Genomic DNA, 19,636 nt, shown 5'->3' on the forward strand with positions numbered 1-19,636 from the left:
ATGATTAATCTGATATATGTTTATTTGAGTGTTAGGATTATTTAGATGCAATATATTTTGGATTAAATTTTTACTATAATGCCCAAGGTGAGAAGTCGACATGACAGTTGGTATCAGGATGCTGATACCTCTGGGAACTTGTACAGAAGCAGATACAAAGCCTTTCTAGAGAGATACCCCAAAATCCAAACTTCAAGATGAGAGTATAGTAAAAGTCAGAAGATATAAATTCCTATATAAATATAGGAAGAATCAACAAGACACAGTACAAAGCTGGATTGGACCCTGAAGATGTTGAAATGATAGAATGGCACTATGAAAGATATAAATTGAAAATATAATTGGAATGATTCAAATGAATCAGGGAAAAACAGTATTGTTTTGTGAAATGAATAGACAGACTGGGAACAGAATTAGGTGTCTAGAAATGAAAAATACATCCCTTAAAATTAAAGATTCAGCAAATGGTTTGAACAGTAGATAAGACGTACATGAAGGGAAAATTAATGAAGTGCAAGATAGGTTACCTCAAATGTGGCACAGAAAAACATATAAAAAGAATTTAAAAATGTAGAGGATAGAACCAGAAAGACTAGTGGATATTTAATGAATATCCTGAGGTTCAGGATTGTCACTCAGTTGTCACAGAGGATCAGAAGATAAATAATGTAATAAAATAGAGGGAGTAAGCAAAGATCATTTAAACAGCATATGGAAAGTACTAGCCAGACTTCAGGGAAGATGGCAGAGTAAGAGGATCCTGGGTTCACCTTGTCCCATGGATGCAACTAGGTGACACTCATATCAGTGTAAATAGCCCAGAAAACAGCCTGGGATAACAGACCCCACAACTAAATGTAGAGAAGAGACCACATGGAAGACGGTAGGAAGGGCAGAGAAGTGGTTGGAAGCTAAAAGGACCAATAGGGCTGTCGGAGGGAGGGAGGGACACACCAGCATGGAGAGGGGAGAGACCTCACACCTGGGAGCCTGTGTGGGTAACACGAATCCTCATGACATTTGGCTTTGAAAACCAGAGAGGCTGAATTTCATGAGTTCTTCACAACCAGTGGGACTTAAAGCCTGGAACTTCAAAAATCAGCAGGTCAGTTTTAGGTTTTAGGAGAGCAGGGAGAGTGATTGGAAATTGAGTCTCCACCCTTAAAAAGACAGCACAACAAACAGCCTGCAGAGATACAGCATGGAAGCAGCAGTTTGAAGAATGCCTGTGTTGGCACGTAGGGGAGGGAGAGTTAATTACCCATCTCAGAGTGTTTCCTGGAAGGAAAAGTTTCCTCGAGGGACTTCTCCAGGAACAAAAGAGCTGGCTGGTACCATTTCCCTCCCCCACTTGCCAGCATAACCGCACAGCCACCTGTGGGAGCCATTTACTATCTAAGTTATTTGTACCGCACCTTGCCTTCCCAGCCAGGCCCGCCTCAGCCCTGGTGCTACAAGTCCCTCACCCCAGAGGACCAACAGAGACCTTGCCAACAAGTCCCCTGACAGTGCATTTTGTGGGGCCTCGGTCCTGGTAGCAATGGCTGGTTACATCCTGTGGAGGATGCACGCACCTTATTAGAACTGAGCTCCCTGCCTTTGCAGATCAGCCCCAGCTGGCCCTAGTCTTGGCAGTGCCTGCACATCCCCTGTGGAAGAGAGTTGGTGCAAAACTTCGGGGTACTGTGTGTACCACCCTGCCCCCCAACATGTGCTTTGCAGATTGGCAGGGCTAGTCTTGGTGGTGGAGGCATGTCCCCTCTGGATGAGGACCAGCACGGACCTTGTTAAAACTGTGTGGTCCACCCACTACTTTTAAGAGCAGGAGACTTAGATGTGTTTCCTACCTCACAGAAATAGAAACAGAGTTAGACAAAATGAGGAAACAGGAATATGTTCCAGATGAAAGAATAGGACAAAACCACACAAAAGACCTAAGTGAAACTGAGGTAAGTAATAGGCCTGATAGAGAATTTAAAGTAACGATCATAAAGATACTCCCTGACTTTGAGAAAAGAGTAGATAACATCAGTGAGACTATTTAACAACTCCGAGATGAAGAACACAAAAAGTGGCATGATATATTCAAAGTGCTGAGTGGGATAAATCTGCAGCCAAGAATACTCTACTAGCAAGTCTGTCATTCAGAATAGGAGAGATAGAATTTCCCAAACAAAAGTTAACGGAGTTCATGACCACTAAACCAGCCCTACAAGAAATGTTAGATGGGACTCTTTGAGTAGAAAGGAAAGGCCATAAGTAAAAATAAGAAAAGTAGGAAGCATAAAAGCAGTAAAAATAAGTATGTCTGTAAAAATCAGTCAAGGGACTCATAAAAGGGTACAAGGTATGACACCATATTCCTAAAATGTGAGGCAGAGAGGAGTAAGGAATAAGATCAAACTTAAGTGACCATCCACTTAATATAGACTGCTGTGTGAAGAACATGTTACATGCATACTTAATCGTAACCACACATTGTAAACCAGTAATAGATATGCAAAACATAAAGAGAAAGGAATCCATCTGTATTACTAAAGAAAGGAAACTGTGAGAGAAGAGAGCAAGGGAAGAAAGGAGCAGAAAAGATCTACAAAAACAGTCACAAAGCAAGTAACAAAATGGCAGTGAACACATACATATCAATAATTACTTTGAATGTAAATGAACTAAATGCTCCAATCAAAAGACATAGGGTGACATAATGGATAAAAAAACAAGACTCATCTGTATTCTACCAACAAGGCCATTTCGGGCCTAAAGACACCTGCAGATGGAAAGTGAAGGAGGGGAGAAGCATTTATCATGCTTTGAATGAAGCACTGGACCAGGTGGATTTAAAAGATATATTCAGAACATTCTATCCTAAAACAGCAGAATACACATTCTTTTCAGGTGCGCATGGAGCATTCTCTGGAATAGATCACATATTAGGCCGCAAAATAAATCTCAGCAAATTCAAAAAGATCAAAGTCATACCATGCATCTCTTCTTACCACAACATAATCAAACTAGAAATCAGCCACCCGAAAAAAAGCTGGAAAGAGCACAAATACATGCAGCTCAGATAACATGCCACTACTAAACGAAGAATGGGTCAACCAAGGAATCAAAGAAGAAATTAAAAAAATACATGGAAACAAATAAAAATTAAAACACAACAGTCCAAAATCTTTGGGATGCAGTAAAAGCGGTTCTAAGAGGGAAGTTTAATAGCAGTACAGATCTACCTCAAGAAGCAAGAAAAATCTCAAACAACCTAACCATACACCTAGCAGTGTTAGAAAAAGAATAAACAAAACCCCAAACCAGCAGAAGGAAAGACATAAGATTAGAGCAGAAACAAATGATATAGAAACTAAAAAAACAGTAGAACAGATCAATGAAACCAGGAGCTGGTCCTTTGAAAAGATCAACAAAATTGTAAATCTCTAGCCAGATTCATTAAAAAGAGAGAGAAAGAGAGAGAGAGGACTCAAACAAAATCAGAAATGAAAGAGGAGAAATAACTGAAACCACAGAAATACAATTTTAAGAGAATATTATGAAACATTATATGCCAACAAACTTGTCAACCTAGAAGAAATGGATAAATTCCTGCAAACATAAAATTTCCTGAAATGGAATCAGGAAGAAACAGAAAATTTGAACCAACCAATTATAAGCAGTGAAATTGAATCAGTAAAAACTGTCAAACAAAAGTCCAGGACCTGATGGTTTCACAGGCACATTCTACCAAACATTTAAAGAGTTAGTATCTATTCTTCTCAAACTTTTCCCAAAATAGAAGAGGAAGGAAAACTTCCAAATTCATACTATGAGGCTAGTATTACTCTGATACTAAAACCAGATAAACATACTACAAAAAAAAAAAAAAAGAACTATAGGCCAATATCTCTGATGATCATAGATGTAAAAATTCTCAACAAAATACTAGCAAACTGAATCCAACAATACATTAAAAAAATTATTCACCCCAATCAGGTGGGATTTATTCCAGAGATGCAAGGATGGTTCAGTATTTGCATATTAATGTGATATATCACATCAGTAAGGAAGATTAAAAACCATATGATCATTTCAAGAGGTGCAAAGTACAATATCCATTTGTGATAAAAAACCCTCAGAGCAGGTTTAGAAAGAGCATATGTAACCATGATGAAGGCCATATATGAAAAACCTACAGTGAACATTACCCTCAACAGGGAGAGACAGAGCTTTTCTGCTAAGGTCAGTAACAGGACAAGGATGTCCACTCTCACAGCTTATTCAGCTAGTGTTACAAATTCTAGCTGCAGCAATCACACAACAAAAAGAAATAAAAGGTATCCACATCAGCAAGGAAGAAATAAAACTTACACTATTTTCAGATGGCATGATACTATATATATATATATATGTATGTATGTATAACATGGAGACTTCACCAAAACAGTACTAGAACTGATAATGGAATTCAGTAAAGTTGAAAGATACAAAATGTGCAGAAATCTGTTGCATTTGTATACACTAATAATGAAGCAGCAGAAAGAGAGATTAAGAAAATAATCCCATTTACCAATGCACAAGAAATAATAAAATATTTGGGAATGAACATAACCAAGGAGGTGAAAGACCTATACTGTGAAAACTATGAACATTGATGAAAGAAATTGAAGGTGACAGAAAGAAATGGAAAGATATTCCATGCTCTTGGTTTGGAAGAACAAGTACTATTTTTCTTAATGTTCATTTATTTATTTTGAGATAGAGTGTGTACACATGTATGTTTGAGCAGGGGAGGGCCAGAGAAAGAGAATCCCAGGCAGACTCTGCACTGACGCAGATTTGATCCCATGAACTGTGAGATCATGACCTGAGCAGAAATCAAGAGTTGGATGCTTAACAGACTGAGCCAATCAGATGCCCCAGAACAAATCTTGTTAAAATGACTATACTACCCCAAGCAATCTACAGATTTAATGCAATTCCTATCAAAATACAATAGCATTTTTCATAGAACGAGAACAAACAGGCTCAAATTTGTATGGAATCATAAAAGACTCCATATAGCCAAAGCGATCTTGAAATAGAAAAATAAAGTTGGAGGTAATCACAGTTCCAGATTTCATGTTATACTACAAATATGTAGTAATCAAAACAGTATGGTACTGACACAAAAAACAGATGCACAGATCAATGGAACAGACTAGAAAGCTCAGAAATACACCCACGACTGTATGGTCAATTCTTTGTCAAAAGAGGCAACAATATGCACTGGAAAAAAGACAGTTTCTTTAACAAATAGTGTAAGGAAAACTGAGCAGGCATATGCCAAAGAATGAAATTAGATCATTTCCTTAACCATGAAAATAAACTCAAAATGGATTAAGGACCTATGTGTGTAACCTGAAACTATAAAATCCTAGAAGAGAGCATAGGTAGTAGTTTCTCTTAGGTCAGGCATAGCAGCATCTTTCTAGATCTGTCTCCTGAGGCAAGAGAAGCGAAAGTAAAAATAAGCTACTGGCACTATATCACAATAAAAACTTTTTGGTTTTCATTGTTTCAAAGGAAACAACCAACAAAACTAATAGACAACATACTGAATGAGAGAAGTTATGCAAATGAGATCTGATAAAGGGGTAGTATCCAAAATATATAAAGAACTTACATAACTCAACAGCAACCCCCCCCCCAAATAATCCAATTTAAAAATAGGCAGAAGACACGAACAGATATTTCTCTAAAGAAGATATACAGATGGCCAACAGGCACATGAAAAAATGCTCAATTTCACTCATCATCAGAGAAATGCAAATCAGAACCACAAGATATCACATCTGGTTAGAATGGCTAAAATAAAAAACACAAGAAACAACAAGTATTGGTGAGAATGTGGAGAAAAAGGACCCCCCGCTTGCACTGTTGGTGGGAATGCACATTGTACAGCCACTGTGGATAACAATATGGAGGTTTCTCAAAAAATTAAAAATAGAAATACCTTATAATCCAGTAGTCCCACTACTGAGTTTTTACCTAAGGAATATGAAAACACTAATTCAAAGGGATGTATGCACCCCTGTGTTTACTGCAGCAGTATTTAAATAGCTAAATTATTGAAGCAGTCCAAGTGTCCATTGATAGATGAGTGTACACACACACACACACACACACAATGGAATATTCAGTCAGAAAAAGAATGAAATCCTGTCATTTGCAACAACATGGATGGATCTAGAGTATAATGCTAAGTGAAATAAGTCAGTCAGAGAAAGAACAAATACCATATAATTTTACTCATAATGTGGAATTTAAAAAATGGAACAAGTGAACAAAGGGGAAAAAAGGGAAAAGCCAAAAGGCTAGACTTTTATTTATAGAGAACAAGCAGATGGTTACTAGAGTGGAGGTAGGTGGGAATATGGGTGAAGTAGGTAATGGGAATTAAGAGTACCTTTATCTTGATGAGCAACTGAGTAATATATGGAATTGCTCAATCACTTTATTGTACACCTGAAATTAATATAACATTATATGTCATATTTTTAAAAAAGTACTAGTCATAGGGTGCCTGGGTGGTTCAGTCGGTTAAGCGTCCGACTTCGGCTCAGGTCATGATCCCTTGGTTTGTGGGTTCAAGCTCCACATTGAGTTCTGTGCTGACAGCTCAGAGCCTGGAGCCTGTTTCAGATACTGTGTCTCCCTCTCTCTTTGCTCCTCCCCCACTCATGCTCTGTCTCTCTCTGTCTCAAAAATAAAACAAACAAAAAATAAAGTACTAGTCATAAAAGAAAAGATGAATAATTAGACCTCACTGGAGTAGAAAAAAATCTTCATAAAAAGATAGCATTAAGAAGGTGAAAAAGCAGCCACAGGCTGGGAGAAAATAGTGCAATGTGTATATATTCAAGAACTGCCCCCTATCCAGAGTATATAAAGAACTTCTATGTTATCAGCAAGGAAAAGAAAACTGTGTGGCTCAGCAGTTACACTCCTGAGCATATGTCAAGGGAAGTGAGTGTACATAATTTCCAAAAGACATGTATATGCTTTTTTTAATAACCAATAATTGAAAACATGTATAAAGCAGTAATAATGACATAAATGATAATTTAAAATAAAAAGAGATGATGAGAAACAATATTAGGAAATAAAAAGTAAAACTATGAATATAGTAGAAATGTAAACGTTAAAAGCTCTCAGGAAATTTGATAAATAGTTTATTGAAAAGTATAACTAACCAAAGCTGACTCTTGTGGCTCAAACAGAACACATCTGGCATCATTCTGTAGGCTGTAAGTTTAAAATCACTGCATTAATGATAATGAAGCTTATGTATCCAGCATAGTGTCTGGAGTGTAAGTAAAATATGCACTGAAAGAATGCCAATACTGTATTAACTGAGTTTCTTACAACTAAGGTAAGTCTTTAGCTAATAATTATTTATAAATTCTCTCATTGAAAGCAGTAAATGAAAATTGTAAGATCTTCAAATGCGTAAGAGTCACTAAATTTACTTTGATTGGGGGCACCTGGTTGGCTTAGTCGGTTAAGTATCCGACTTCAGCTCAGGTCACGATCTCACGGTTTGTGAGTTCGAACCCTGCGTTGGGCTCTGTGCTGACAGCTCAGATCCTGAATCATACTTCAGACTCTCTGTCTCCTCTCTGACCCGGCCCCGCTCCTGCTCTGTCTCTTTCTGTCTAAATAAACATTAAAAAGAAATAAAATAAACATTAAAAAAATAAATTTATTTTGATTGGTTGAAAACAACAAAGCCTCATTGAGATTCTTTTCTCATATTGTTTGTAAAAAAGAAAAAAAATCTCTGAGATCATTAGGGTTCCTGGGTGACTCAGTTGGTTAAGCATTTGACTTGATTTTGGCTGAGGTGATGGTTTCATGGTTCATGCGTTCGAGTTCTACATTAGGCTCTGCGCTGTGTCAGGATTCTTGGAATTCTCTTTCCCTTTCTCTCTGCCCCAACCCCATTTATTCTCTAAATAAATAAATAAATAAACTTAAAAAAAAAAAAACCCTGAGATCATTGAAATAATTGTATCTGGGAGTGTTGTATTTGTAAAGACAAGGGTTAATGTAACACACACTCACTATCTGTGTGTAGTGATATGTGTATATATATACACACACACACGTTATATATGGATATTTATATATATATAGTGAGTAAGTAGTTATAAGATTTATAAAAGAAAAGTATCACTATCTGTTTCCAGAACTTTTTCATTACCTTAAACAGAAACTTCTCCTACCTTTACCCCTGATTCCTGGTAATCTCTATTCTAATTTCTGTGAACTTGCCTATTTTAGGTAGCTCATATAAATGGAATTATATAATATTTGTCCTTTTGTATCTGGCTTATTTCACTTAGTATAGTACTTCTGAGGTTCAACCATGTTGTAGTATCTATCAGAATTTCATTCCTATTGAAGGGCGAATAACATTCCAACGCATGTATATACCACATATTGTTTTATCCATTCATCTGTTGGTGGACATTGGGGTTGTTTCCACCCTTTGGCTATTGTGAATAATGCTGCTGTGAACATTGGTGTACAAGTATCTGTTTGAGTTCTGACTTTCAATTCTTTGGGGTGTAGTCTTACTAGTGAAATTGCTGGGTTATACAGTAATTCTTTTTTAAATTTTGGAGAAGCCACCAAACTGATTTCCACAGCAGCTGTGCCATTTTATATCCCCATCAACAGTATTTGAGATTTTTCTTACCATTTGTCTATCATATGCCCTCTAGTGTTTCTTCTGTACTGAGAGATAAGGAGAATTTTTAAAAACAAACTCAAATCTTGTCGTGGGATTCTGTTAACTCTGTAGGTCTATGGAGCTGCCATCCAGTTTTATGAACCTTACTCTCGGGAACTTCTGACAGAGAAACAGCTTATGCAACTGGGCCTGTTGACTCCCGTGGAGAGAAAAGTAGTCACCAAATCCATCAATTCAAACAAATGCATTTGTTTGCTCTCACACTGGCCTTTTTTTGAAGCTTTTAGAAAATTTCTCATGTTTATCTACAAACTGTCTGTGTCTGGACCACATCCTCTTCCCATTGAAAAGTATGTATAATGATTAGAAAGATGTCTGGTGGAAAAACTGGTTGTTTATGTGTACATTTCATTGTTTACCTGACTTAAGCAAGAAAAGTTGAAAGGGAAAAAGAGTCACAGTCACCTTACTTTTTACTTGTTCTGTTCTTCACCCGAATCACTGATTTTTAAAATTGAGGAGTGGTGGTTAGAATGATCAAATAATAATCTTTAGAGGATTCAGCTGAGGAAGGAACTCCTTATACAGTGTATTGTCTGTGTTCTTCCTATTTATTCTCTAATAACAAAGAGAAAAATAGCTATTGACCCAGCATACACCTGAACCATATAAATGGCCATTCCAGGTTCTCACTATAAAGCACCACAAAACCAATATAGAAATTAATAAGAGTGAGTTAAGTGGTGCCAAAAAAGAGGCTTTGGTGTTAGTATTGAGAGAATCTACTTATTTTCCACTTCATTTGTAATTCCCTTTGTCCTGGATATCTATTGTAAGCAAGAAAAATATATGTGGAGCCGCTGTCTTTTAAAAACCACATCCTGGGGCACCTGACCGGCTCAGTTGGTAGAGCATCCTACTCTTGATCTGGGGGTCATGGGATCAAGACCCACATTGAGTGTAGAGATTACTTAAGAAAAAAAAACAAAAACATATTTTCCTGACTTCCAATGGCACACTCACTTTTGTTTATTATAGTAAATGATTTATTTATCCTCCTGACAAACTAGGATGTGTCCAGAGCTTTGTGGAAATGAATTACGGTGTGCATAAACATGGATTTTTCATATAATTTCAGACATTTTGTCTCATGGCAGAAAGAATATCAGTGAAGGATACTAGTTAGTGGAAGGATAGGGCAGTTCTGTGAGGGTTTTAAAATAATGCTGCTCAAAAAGCAACTTAAGAAAATAGTACTGTGCTTAAACTTACCATGATTTGGTGTAGAGACATGGGTTCAGCTTTCATGTTGTCCTCTTGCAATGCCAGACTAGTAGTTCATAGCTCTAGATTTAACTTTCAGCTTTCAGATTAACTTAAAATTGTTTGAAATAAAACGTAATGTTAGGGACAAGTTAGCAACATTTTGAAAAATTGAGGTTCTGTGAATAGTGTGAGGAAATAAAATCAGGGTATGTGATCAATATTTTTTCCCACTTGCGTGTTAGTGGCTTCTAACAGCTCAAAGCTTTGAAGAAACTTAAGCATTGTAGGTAGAGAAATAGAAAGGGCAAGTGGTTTGCTCAGAGTTATAGTAAAAGAGTTATATTGATTAAATTACTATTTAATATTAATCACTTATTAGGATTAAATTGTATTATTGTATCACAGATAGTTACTCACTGTACTGGCACTGGTATCAGAACGATAAAAATAAGCTTCTTTTAAGAAAACTATATTTGTGTTACTTTTATTTTCCTGGCAATATTAAGATGAATCTTTAATCAGGAAATACATTGTACATTTCAGAAGTTTAGTGGGATCAGTACATTTATTTACGCTAAGTATATTTATTTAGCATAAGTTTTAGGTCAGTGGCTTTGTCAGAATTAGGATGATATATATAATAACATATTTAATATATTTAGAATTTGTTAAAATCTATGAAGCATTTTAGAAAAGTAATTATGATCTATATTTCACCCCTTTTTTTAGGCATATTTCACACTTTATGCAAAACATCCCTTTTCCCTCAGCACAGAGACCAAGAATCCTTGTACAGGTAATCACAACAAGTCCATTGCAGGAAGCTCTGTATGTGTCGTCCTTGTCATTGCAGAGTTGATTCTGTGGCCCTTCGAGTTTGAGGTGGTGCAATATGTGTTCATAGAGTCCTGGAATTTCGTGTAGTTTATATTTTATCTGTGTGTACAGAATTGGAATGATTATAATCTTTGATTCATCATGATATCATCATTGGTCTGTGCATGGCATCTATGTAGCTGATTTTAATAATGTAAAACCCAGAAATGTGTTATGGGCATATTTTTAAACAGAGTGACTAATAAATATTAAATATGAAGTGATTTGTGGTTGGAGGAAAGAAGTGAAATTGTAATAGTGGTCTTCACATTTTCTGTGTTAAAGGACCAATTCTTTTTATTTCCAATCAGTGGCAGACCTATATAAGTGTACAGCTTGTTACATGTGCACCTTACCATGTGACATCAGTGTAGTTGTGAATGTCTGTACTCTGTCCAAAGACATGAGACCTCTGATCACGTACAGGCACTTGGAGAGTGTCTTTTTGCCATAAAACTTTCTGAATGGCTTGCTCTCCATTTATAAACTATCTTTTCCTGGGCCAATAACAGTTTGCAGACTGGCACTTTGAGTAGCATTGAAACGTAGAGGCAAGCTATTTAAAAATTTTTTCTAAGGTGTTACCAACTTTATATGTGATATGGTGGCATTAAGTCACATATTTGTTAATCTTGAATGTACTTCAGCTCAGCAAGTACATACTTTAGTTCAGGAAGTATTAATATAATATAATCAAGCCAAATGCTTACCAGTCTATAGAGTAAATAAACTTCAAGCTTTTAAAAAGCAATTATTCCATAATTTAAAGATAACTGTTTTGAACAGTTAACTGAATCAAAATTTACTTGAATTAACCATTTAATTTAAAAGAACTAAAATAATACCTCTGAGTAAATACAGCTATTGTTTTACCAAATGTATCTTTCTACATTTCCAAACCTGTGTCAGTCTGCATATTAAACTACTTTTTATTTTACCTGATGTGAATATTTATGTTGCAAGTTGGCTTGATTATTCATCTTTTTTTTTTTTTTGAAGCTTTCAGTCCATGATGCATTAATATTATCACAGCCAGTTTCTACACCGTTACCACTAAGGTAATTATTAATGGTATCTAAAATGATATATTCATTATATTCATTCACTTGGAGCAGAATGCTTTAAAATATTTTAAGGGTTAGGATAATAAAGTTACGTGTTGTATTTACATGAGTATAACCTTCCTGTTTCTAGCTTTGATAGTGGGGTATGGATGGTGGGCCATCACCATTTTAAAAATGGAATATCTGAGAGAGTTGCAAGATTGGGTGTGGGAAATACCTCCCTTTTCCCCGTCCCCCTATCCAGTTTGTAGCTAAATATTCAAAGTGAACTGATTTTAACCTCCCCAAATGTCTTGAATCTCTTACCTTCTGTTCCTCTGGATCACTCATGCAGGATAGCATAATGTCTCACTTGGACAACTTCATTATTAACCTTTTAACTGGTATTCTTTTGTTCTCCCTTCATTTCTTTATCCACACTGCAGCCAGGTGTCCTTTTGAGAATGTAAATATAATTGTATCATTTCTATTTTGACGTCATCTTTTGACTCTTCCTTACTATGCTTTAGTCACAATAGGTGTATTTCAATTTTGTGGACATGACGGTAGCTTTTTCTTGCCTCATTGCCTTTGCATGTGTTGGCTTCTGCCCAACCCCACCTCTAAATGGTGGTTCTTTGGGAAAATCTTCCCTGATAAACTCCCCTTTTGTTACCAAAGGATGAGATTGAAACATACTGTTAGACTAGCTCATTAAATTTGCTACTTCACAGTAATAACTAAATCAGGACTTCTAATTAACATTAGACTCGCAGTCTGTTAATATTTAGGAAATAGTTTAATAAGCAAATCTTAACATGTTTAGTAAAATAGTTCATCACCTTTTTTTCTTTTCTCGTAGTGGAGCCGACTTTAGCACCTTGTTAATGAATCTGGGTCCTGAGAATTGTGCAACACTGCTGCTCTTTGTTTTACTTGAGAGTAAGATTCTGCTGCATTCTCTTAGGCCAGCTGTGTTGACTGGAGTAGCTGAAGCTGTTGTAGCTGTAAGTATAGAATTTTCCTTATAGCACAGGATTACTGACATGATGTTTTTACTCTAAAGGGAAATTTCTTTAAATGAAAGCAACTTTGAAATTACCAGTAAAAGTTTAACATAAATATAATAGAGTGGCAAAGAGAAATAGTAAGTATAAAGAAAAAAAGGTGATTTCTATTTGAGAAAAAATTGTAATTTCTGATTTTTCATATATTTGAATGGTTCAGAGAATCTATATGATTATAGACTAGTGAGCTTCTGAATGAAGCTTATTACATTAAATGAGAGGCTCTGGTCAATTTCATCTGCCCTGAAATTATACAAATGAATTGCATAGTTAATTACTTTCAATTTTAACTTTTAATCTTGGTGAGCCAATAACAGGAAATTCTAAGTGAGTGTGAAATAGGGTAATGTACAAATGCTTAGCTATTAGGTAAAACATAAGTAAAATTAAATTGAGTGCTCTGTGTTTTGATGGCTTCCTATTATAATTAGAGGTTTGATCATATAGGCTTTATAGATCACAGTATAGAATTTTGGATGTTCCACTTCTCCAAATTTATCTTCCATTACATATTTAATTTAAAATAGTTTACTGTCCTGTCTTCCATTTTAAGAATGTAACTCACATGGAAGTAAATACCTAGTCTCTTTATTATCCTTGAGTCTTCAGTATTTACCACAGCTAAATAGCATGGAGTTAGCACCCAATAAATACCTGTTAAATCAGCAACCGAGGTATGTCTCTAAGATCTTAATCTGGTCAGAGAAATGCTACTAGGTCTGAAAACCATAGTAACCATGTGAGATAGTTTATGGGGGGCAGAGAGCCTCATTGTGAATTAATTTTCCAAACCTCCACAGTTGCATATAAAAGCAAAAGCCATTATAACATAAAAATATTTGTTAATAAACTGACCAGTTTTATAAAGTTCCCACTCCTTCTCATAAAACATTAGTGTTTATCTACGTTCTTTTGTCAGAATCTTTGTGACCCAGTCTCTTTTTTTTTTTTAATAGTTTATTGTCAAATTAGTTTCCACATAACACTCAGTGCTCATCCCCACAAGTGTCCTCCTCCATGCCCATCCCCCCCTCCCCCCACATCCATCAGTCCTCAGTTTTTGTCAGCATTCAAGAGTCTCTCATGGTTTGCTTCTCTCCCTTTCCCCCACCATTTCCGCCCTTCTTCTCCCCCTTGTTCCTCCGTCAAGTTCCTCCTAATCCTCCTATACGTGCAAACATATGATATTTGTCCTTCTCTGCCTGACTTATTTCGCTCAGCATAACACCCTCAAGGTCCATCCATGTTGCTACACATGGCCAGATTTCATTGTTTCTCATTGCCATGTAGTATTCCATGGTATAGATAAACCACATCTTCTTGATCCATTCATCTGTTGATGGACACTTAGGCTCTTTCCATGTTTTAGCTATTGTGGAGAGTGCTGCTATGAACATTGGGGTCCATGTGCTCCTATGCCTCAGCATTTCTGTATCCCTTGGGTAAATTCCTAGCAGTGCTATTGCTGGGAGTGACCCAGTCTCTTGATTGATTTCAGCAATATAGTGCAAGGATGGGTGGGAAAATTTTAATGTGAAATTGGAAATCTTATGCAAACTGCAAAATTGCATGAAATTTGTGTAATTGATGTTGGAGAACTGCCTGAAATGCACGTAAAATCACTAAAGAGAAATGGAAAGGAATAATGAGAGAATAAATTCTTCAAAAGGAGAATGAATAGCAAAGAAGTAATGGAGCTCCATAGCAAACATTGGCGACACCAATGAGTATTTTTGCAAAAATGCTCCTATTTATGATTGAGCTGTAAAAGGTCAAAGGTGATTACAAGGGTGTCACATTTTGCTGTTAAGTAGTTTTATTCTAAAAATTTTTTACATAGTTGCAGATGTAACATACCTTTTGTTGAATGGAAGATAGTTTTCATGAAGGTATCTGAATCCTTGCAAGGTCCTGTGGGAGCGGCTCTGTCCGGCTGTGCTCTGATCTCATTTCCTACTACTCTCCCCCCTTGCTTACTCTGCTCGAACAACCAGCTGCTCCTGAAGCATATTAGGCAAACCCATAACTTAAGGCCTTTGCTCTAGCTGTTCCTTCTCTTGGAAGCACCCTTCTCCTAGATATCGCATTGGCTGAATTCTGTACCTCCTTCAGGTTTACTGGAACATAGGCCATTTATTTACATACTGCCCATGGCTGCTTTCCTGCATGGAGTCAAAGTTAAATATCTGTGAGAGCCAGTATGGCTCACAAGGCCTGAAATGTTGCCTATCTTTCTTGTACAGAAAAAGTTTGCTGACTCTTTCTAGACCATAAGCCTCAGGAGGGCAGCGATCTTTGTTTTAATTCACAGAACAGTGCCTGGCTCATACTAAGTTCTGGAATATTTGATAAGTAAATAAATGATTGAAGATAAAATCCTGATTCTAAATAACTCTCTGGACTAACTGGAAGATGTAATAAATGCTATAGGCATTTCTTTGGGGCGAGTGATAAATGGGTAAGGTATACAGCAAGGATTTTTATAGTAGGGGAAAAATTTTATCATTGGTGATTAGAATTTTCATATTAGTTGGTAATTAAAATTTTAATCTTTTTTTAACTTATCAAAACTTTTTTTAAAAAAGCACAAATGATCCAATTAAGGTATAGCATTGTAAAAAGCTGATAAAGATTCTTGAGGTATGTTTTATATGGACTAGTTTTTTTTAAGATGCCAAGCTTTATGGAAGTCGAATCATTTTGTGTTTGAGCAGGAAATTTTTGTTGTTGTTGAAAGTTTCAGTTGACTATTGCCATTTTCAAGACAGTCATTTTAATTTTTTCAGTCCTTGGAGCTTTTAGTTGGATTTTAGTCAAAGGTTATTTTGAGAATTAACAGATGGATGAAATGCTTAAGAGTTAAAGATTATGAGTTTGTTTTATAAGTTTTCTCTCTGGTTTGACTTTTTCCAAAAAATGTTGGATGTGGGTTTTGTATGGCATTAGAATTAACATGCAAAAAAGCTGTCAGCATTTTTATTGTGCGTGTGATAATTGTCATGTGTGAAGATTTAATCACATTGGTTCATGGTATTACTTAGTAATATTTTATAGTCATTTGGTTTTTTGAATGAAGTGTAAGATGAAAGAAACTGGACTTTACTGCTTTTAATGGTATTTCAGTAATATTAGTTAATTACATACTTTTTGTTGCAAATTTCAAATTTGGTTAATTTTTAAAAACTTTTTTCCCCAGATGATCTTTCCATTTCAGTGGCAGTGCCCATACATTCCCCTTTGTCCTCTTTCGCTGGCGGCAGTGCTTAGTGCACCTTTACCGTTTATAGTTGGAGTTGACTCCAGGTATTTTGATCTTCATGACCCACCACAAGATGTTGTTTGCATTGACTTGGATACAAACATGTTATATGTGTAAGTTGATTTTTTTTTTTATATTATCTTCCATTTGTATTTTTTCCCATATGTAGTTGTTACAGCTCTTTGAAAGCATCTAGAAACATGGTATTTTTTAAGATTGGTATTAAGTTTTCATCTTTATTTTTTCATTTTTAAATTTTTATTTTTTAATAGTTTATTGTCAAGTTGGTTTCCATATAACACCCAGTGCTCATCCCCACAAGTGCCCTCCTCCATGCCCATCACCTCCCTTCTCCTCTCCCCCACACCCATCAGCCCTCAGTTTGTTCTCAGTATTCAAGAGTCTCTCATGGTTTGCCTTCCTCTCTCTCCCCCACTATTTTTCCCCTTCTTCTCCCCCATGGTCCTCCGTTAAGTTCCTCCTAATCCTAATATACGTGCAATAAGTTTTCATCTTTAGTACAATAATTCTCAGTGAGGGCAGGTATCAGAATCCTGGAAAGTTTGAAAAAGAACATGTTTAACATTAGTTTATAGTATTTTGATAATAGCGTTGGCAGTAGGTAGAAGATATTTGTCAAAAGAAAAGGTGAATTTGAAAAAGGATGGACACTTCTTCCAGGGCTCAAGATGATATGCTTTCTAGCTTTAATTCAAAATCTGTATGTAAGCTTTTAAAAAATGACTTTAGTCAGAATATAGGATAATATTAAGCCATTTCCTTAGCTGTCAAGATTTGAAATTTTTTAGGATCTATTTTATTACAGAGAAATTAATTTTTTTCTAATGTTTATTTTTGAGAGAGACAGAAACAGAGACAGAGACAGCATGAATGGGGGAGGGCCAGCAAGAGGGGGAGACACAGAATCTGAAGCAGGCTTCAGGCTCTGAGCTAGCTGTCAGCACAGAGCCCGACGGACTTGAGCTCACAAACTGTGAGATCATGACCTGAGCTGAAGTTGGATGCACAACTGACTATGAGTTTTACTTCACAGATCTTTTTACATTTTTTCAATAAACTTTGCAGTTTTCTCCATAAAGCCTACGCACATCTTTTGTTAGACTTATTAATTCCTAAGTATGGTGTGTTTTTTATTGCCACTATAAGTGGTATTTTAAATTAAATTTTCTGTTATATACTATAGTATAGAAATGCTGTTGGTTTTCATGTATGAGTCTGCTGCATGGCAAATTAAGTGAATTCTTCTATTTTGTCTGTAGAGTCTCTTCAGTTTTCTGACTGTCAATAATCACATCATGTGCAATCCTTATATATTTTTATTTTATTTTTTTGAGAAAGCAAGCAAGTGTGAGTGGGGGAGGGGCAGAGGGAGCAGGAGAGAGAATCTTAGGCAGGGCAGGTAGAGCCCATGGCTGGGCTGAATCTCCTGACGGTGAGATCATGACCTGAGCCAGAATCAAGAGTAGGATGTTTAACTGACTGAGCCACCTAGTTGCCCCAATCCTTATTTATTTTTAAATTTGTCTTAAATCACTGGCTAGGATCCTAATGTAGTATTGAATAGAAGTAATCATAGCTGGTATCTTGTCTTATTCCTAATTTTAAAGGGAATGTTTTGAGCACTTCATTATTATGATCACTGATTTAAGCAAGAATTGACATCTGGCCTGTGGCCTATTTGTGTAACTAAAATTACAAAATTCACTCATTTACATACTCTTTGAGGCTGTTTTCATGCTATAATTGTACATTTGAGAAGTTGTGACAGAGCCCCTGTGATCCTCAAAACATATTTAATGTGTGACCTTTTATAGAAAAGGTTTGCTAGCCCCACTCTAGGGTTTCGATTAATAATAAATAATGGAACTTACTTTCTACTTGTACATAATGATTAAAAAAATACTTTAGGTGTTGAATTTTATAACACTTTTATACAACTATTGAGATGACCATTGTTTCTCCTTTATTTTCTGTGTGGTAAATAACATTATAAAATCAATCAGTAATGAATAATCCTTACATTCCTGAAATAAACATCATCTTGTATTTTTATATCCTAGCAGATTGAATTTTCTAAGAATTTTTGAACAGCAGATTTTGAATTTTCTAAAATGTTTGAACTATTGTTCATAAATTATACTGGCCTGATGTATAGTGTTAGCTGCAGCCCATGGTTGATGTATAGTCTTTTATCTCTGTAGAGTTTTAAATGTTTCTTATTTCTATTAAAATGTTTTTACTCCTGCATTATTTAAAAGTGTTCTTTTGCAGATGCCTGGGTGGCTCAGTCAGTTGGGTGTCTGAATCTTGATTTTAGCTCGGGTCATGATCTCATGTTTCTTGGAAGTGAGCAGCGTGGAACCTGCTTGGATTCTCTCTGTCTCTCAGTCTCCCTCTCTCCTTCCTTCTCTCCCTCTCTCTCTTCTTCTCCCTCTCCCTCTGTTCTTCCCCTGCTCATTCCCTCTCTCTCTCTCAAAATAATAAGCAAACATGAAGAAACTAGAAAGTGTTCTTAATTTTAAACTTCCAAGATTTTTTCCTCAAATGCTAGCTAGTTGAATTGTAGTCAGAATATGCTTTATATATTATTCTCTGATGTTTGTTGCAATTTGCTTCTAATAGGTAGTTTGAAGTATCAATTAAGTTTGTCACCTAAGATATTATAATTCTAAAATGTAACTTTTGAAGCAAGACTTCAGTCTTGAATTCATAACTCCAGCCTTTCCCGGAAATCTGTGTTAGAACATTAGGGTGAGAAGACCAAATCGGCATAAGGTTGGTTGAAGTGTAAAGAGAATTTTCGCGAGGGAGGAGAAGCTAAAATGGCGGAGCACTGGGGACCGTATGGTTGCCTCATCCCTCGTACACAGCTAGATAGATACCAAATCGTTCTAAACACCCAGGAAACTGATCTGAGGGCAGAGAGAACAAAGTGCACAACTAGAGGGAGAAAAGAGACTGCATTGTAGAAGCTCACTAGAATATAAATAAAAACTTAAAGAAAAGAGTTTCCTTGAAAACCACTTATTTAGACCATCTGTGTCAATTGTAATTTGAGCAAAAATACCCTTTCCATTTTTTTTAGTTTGATACAGATATTTTGCCAAGTAAAAAGAGATTATAACAGCTTTTATTATGTTTTTATTTAATAGATCAGATGAAAAGAAGAACATGAATTGGAAGCAGCTTCCCAAAAAGCCGTGCAAAAATCTGCTTAGTACCTTAAAGAAGTTGTATCCCCAGCTATCTTCAGGTGAATGTGAGGAAAAGGGAGTATCTTAATGAAAGAATATATATGAGGATATTCATAAATTTAAATAAAATTTTGCTCTGAATAAAAGGAATCTCATTAACAAAACAAAATTTCGGTACTAAGACA

The 19,636-nt window shown here is 35.9% G+C and overlaps 1 protein-coding gene across 2 annotated transcripts in view; it reads left to right on the forward strand.

The window, feature by feature from the left end:
- DENND4C (DENN domain containing 4C) overlaps nt 1–19,636 on the forward strand; it is a 118,764-nt gene that overhangs the window by 38,394 nt on the left and 60,734 nt on the right. For both annotated transcript variants that reach the window (XM_077765079.1, XM_077765080.1), the window contains exons 6-11: nt 8,837–9,075; nt 10,721–10,787; nt 11,867–11,925; nt 12,773–12,917; nt 16,174–16,349; nt 19,410–19,510. In XM_077765079.1, coding sequence (XP_077621205.1) covers nt 8,837–9,075; nt 10,721–10,787; nt 11,867–11,925; nt 12,773–12,917; nt 16,174–16,349; nt 19,410–19,510 — 787 coding nt within the window. The remainder of the gene's footprint in view (nt 1–8,836; nt 9,076–10,720; nt 10,788–11,866; nt 11,926–12,772; nt 12,918–16,173; nt 16,350–19,409; nt 19,511–19,636) is intronic.

Source organism: Crocuta crocuta, unplaced genomic scaffold (assembly GCF_008692635.1).
Source record: "Crocuta crocuta isolate KB4526 unplaced genomic scaffold, BGI_CrCroc_1.0 scaffold687, whole genome shotgun sequence".
Classification (NCBI taxonomy): domain Eukaryota; kingdom Metazoa; phylum Chordata; class Mammalia; order Carnivora; family Hyaenidae; genus Crocuta; species Crocuta crocuta.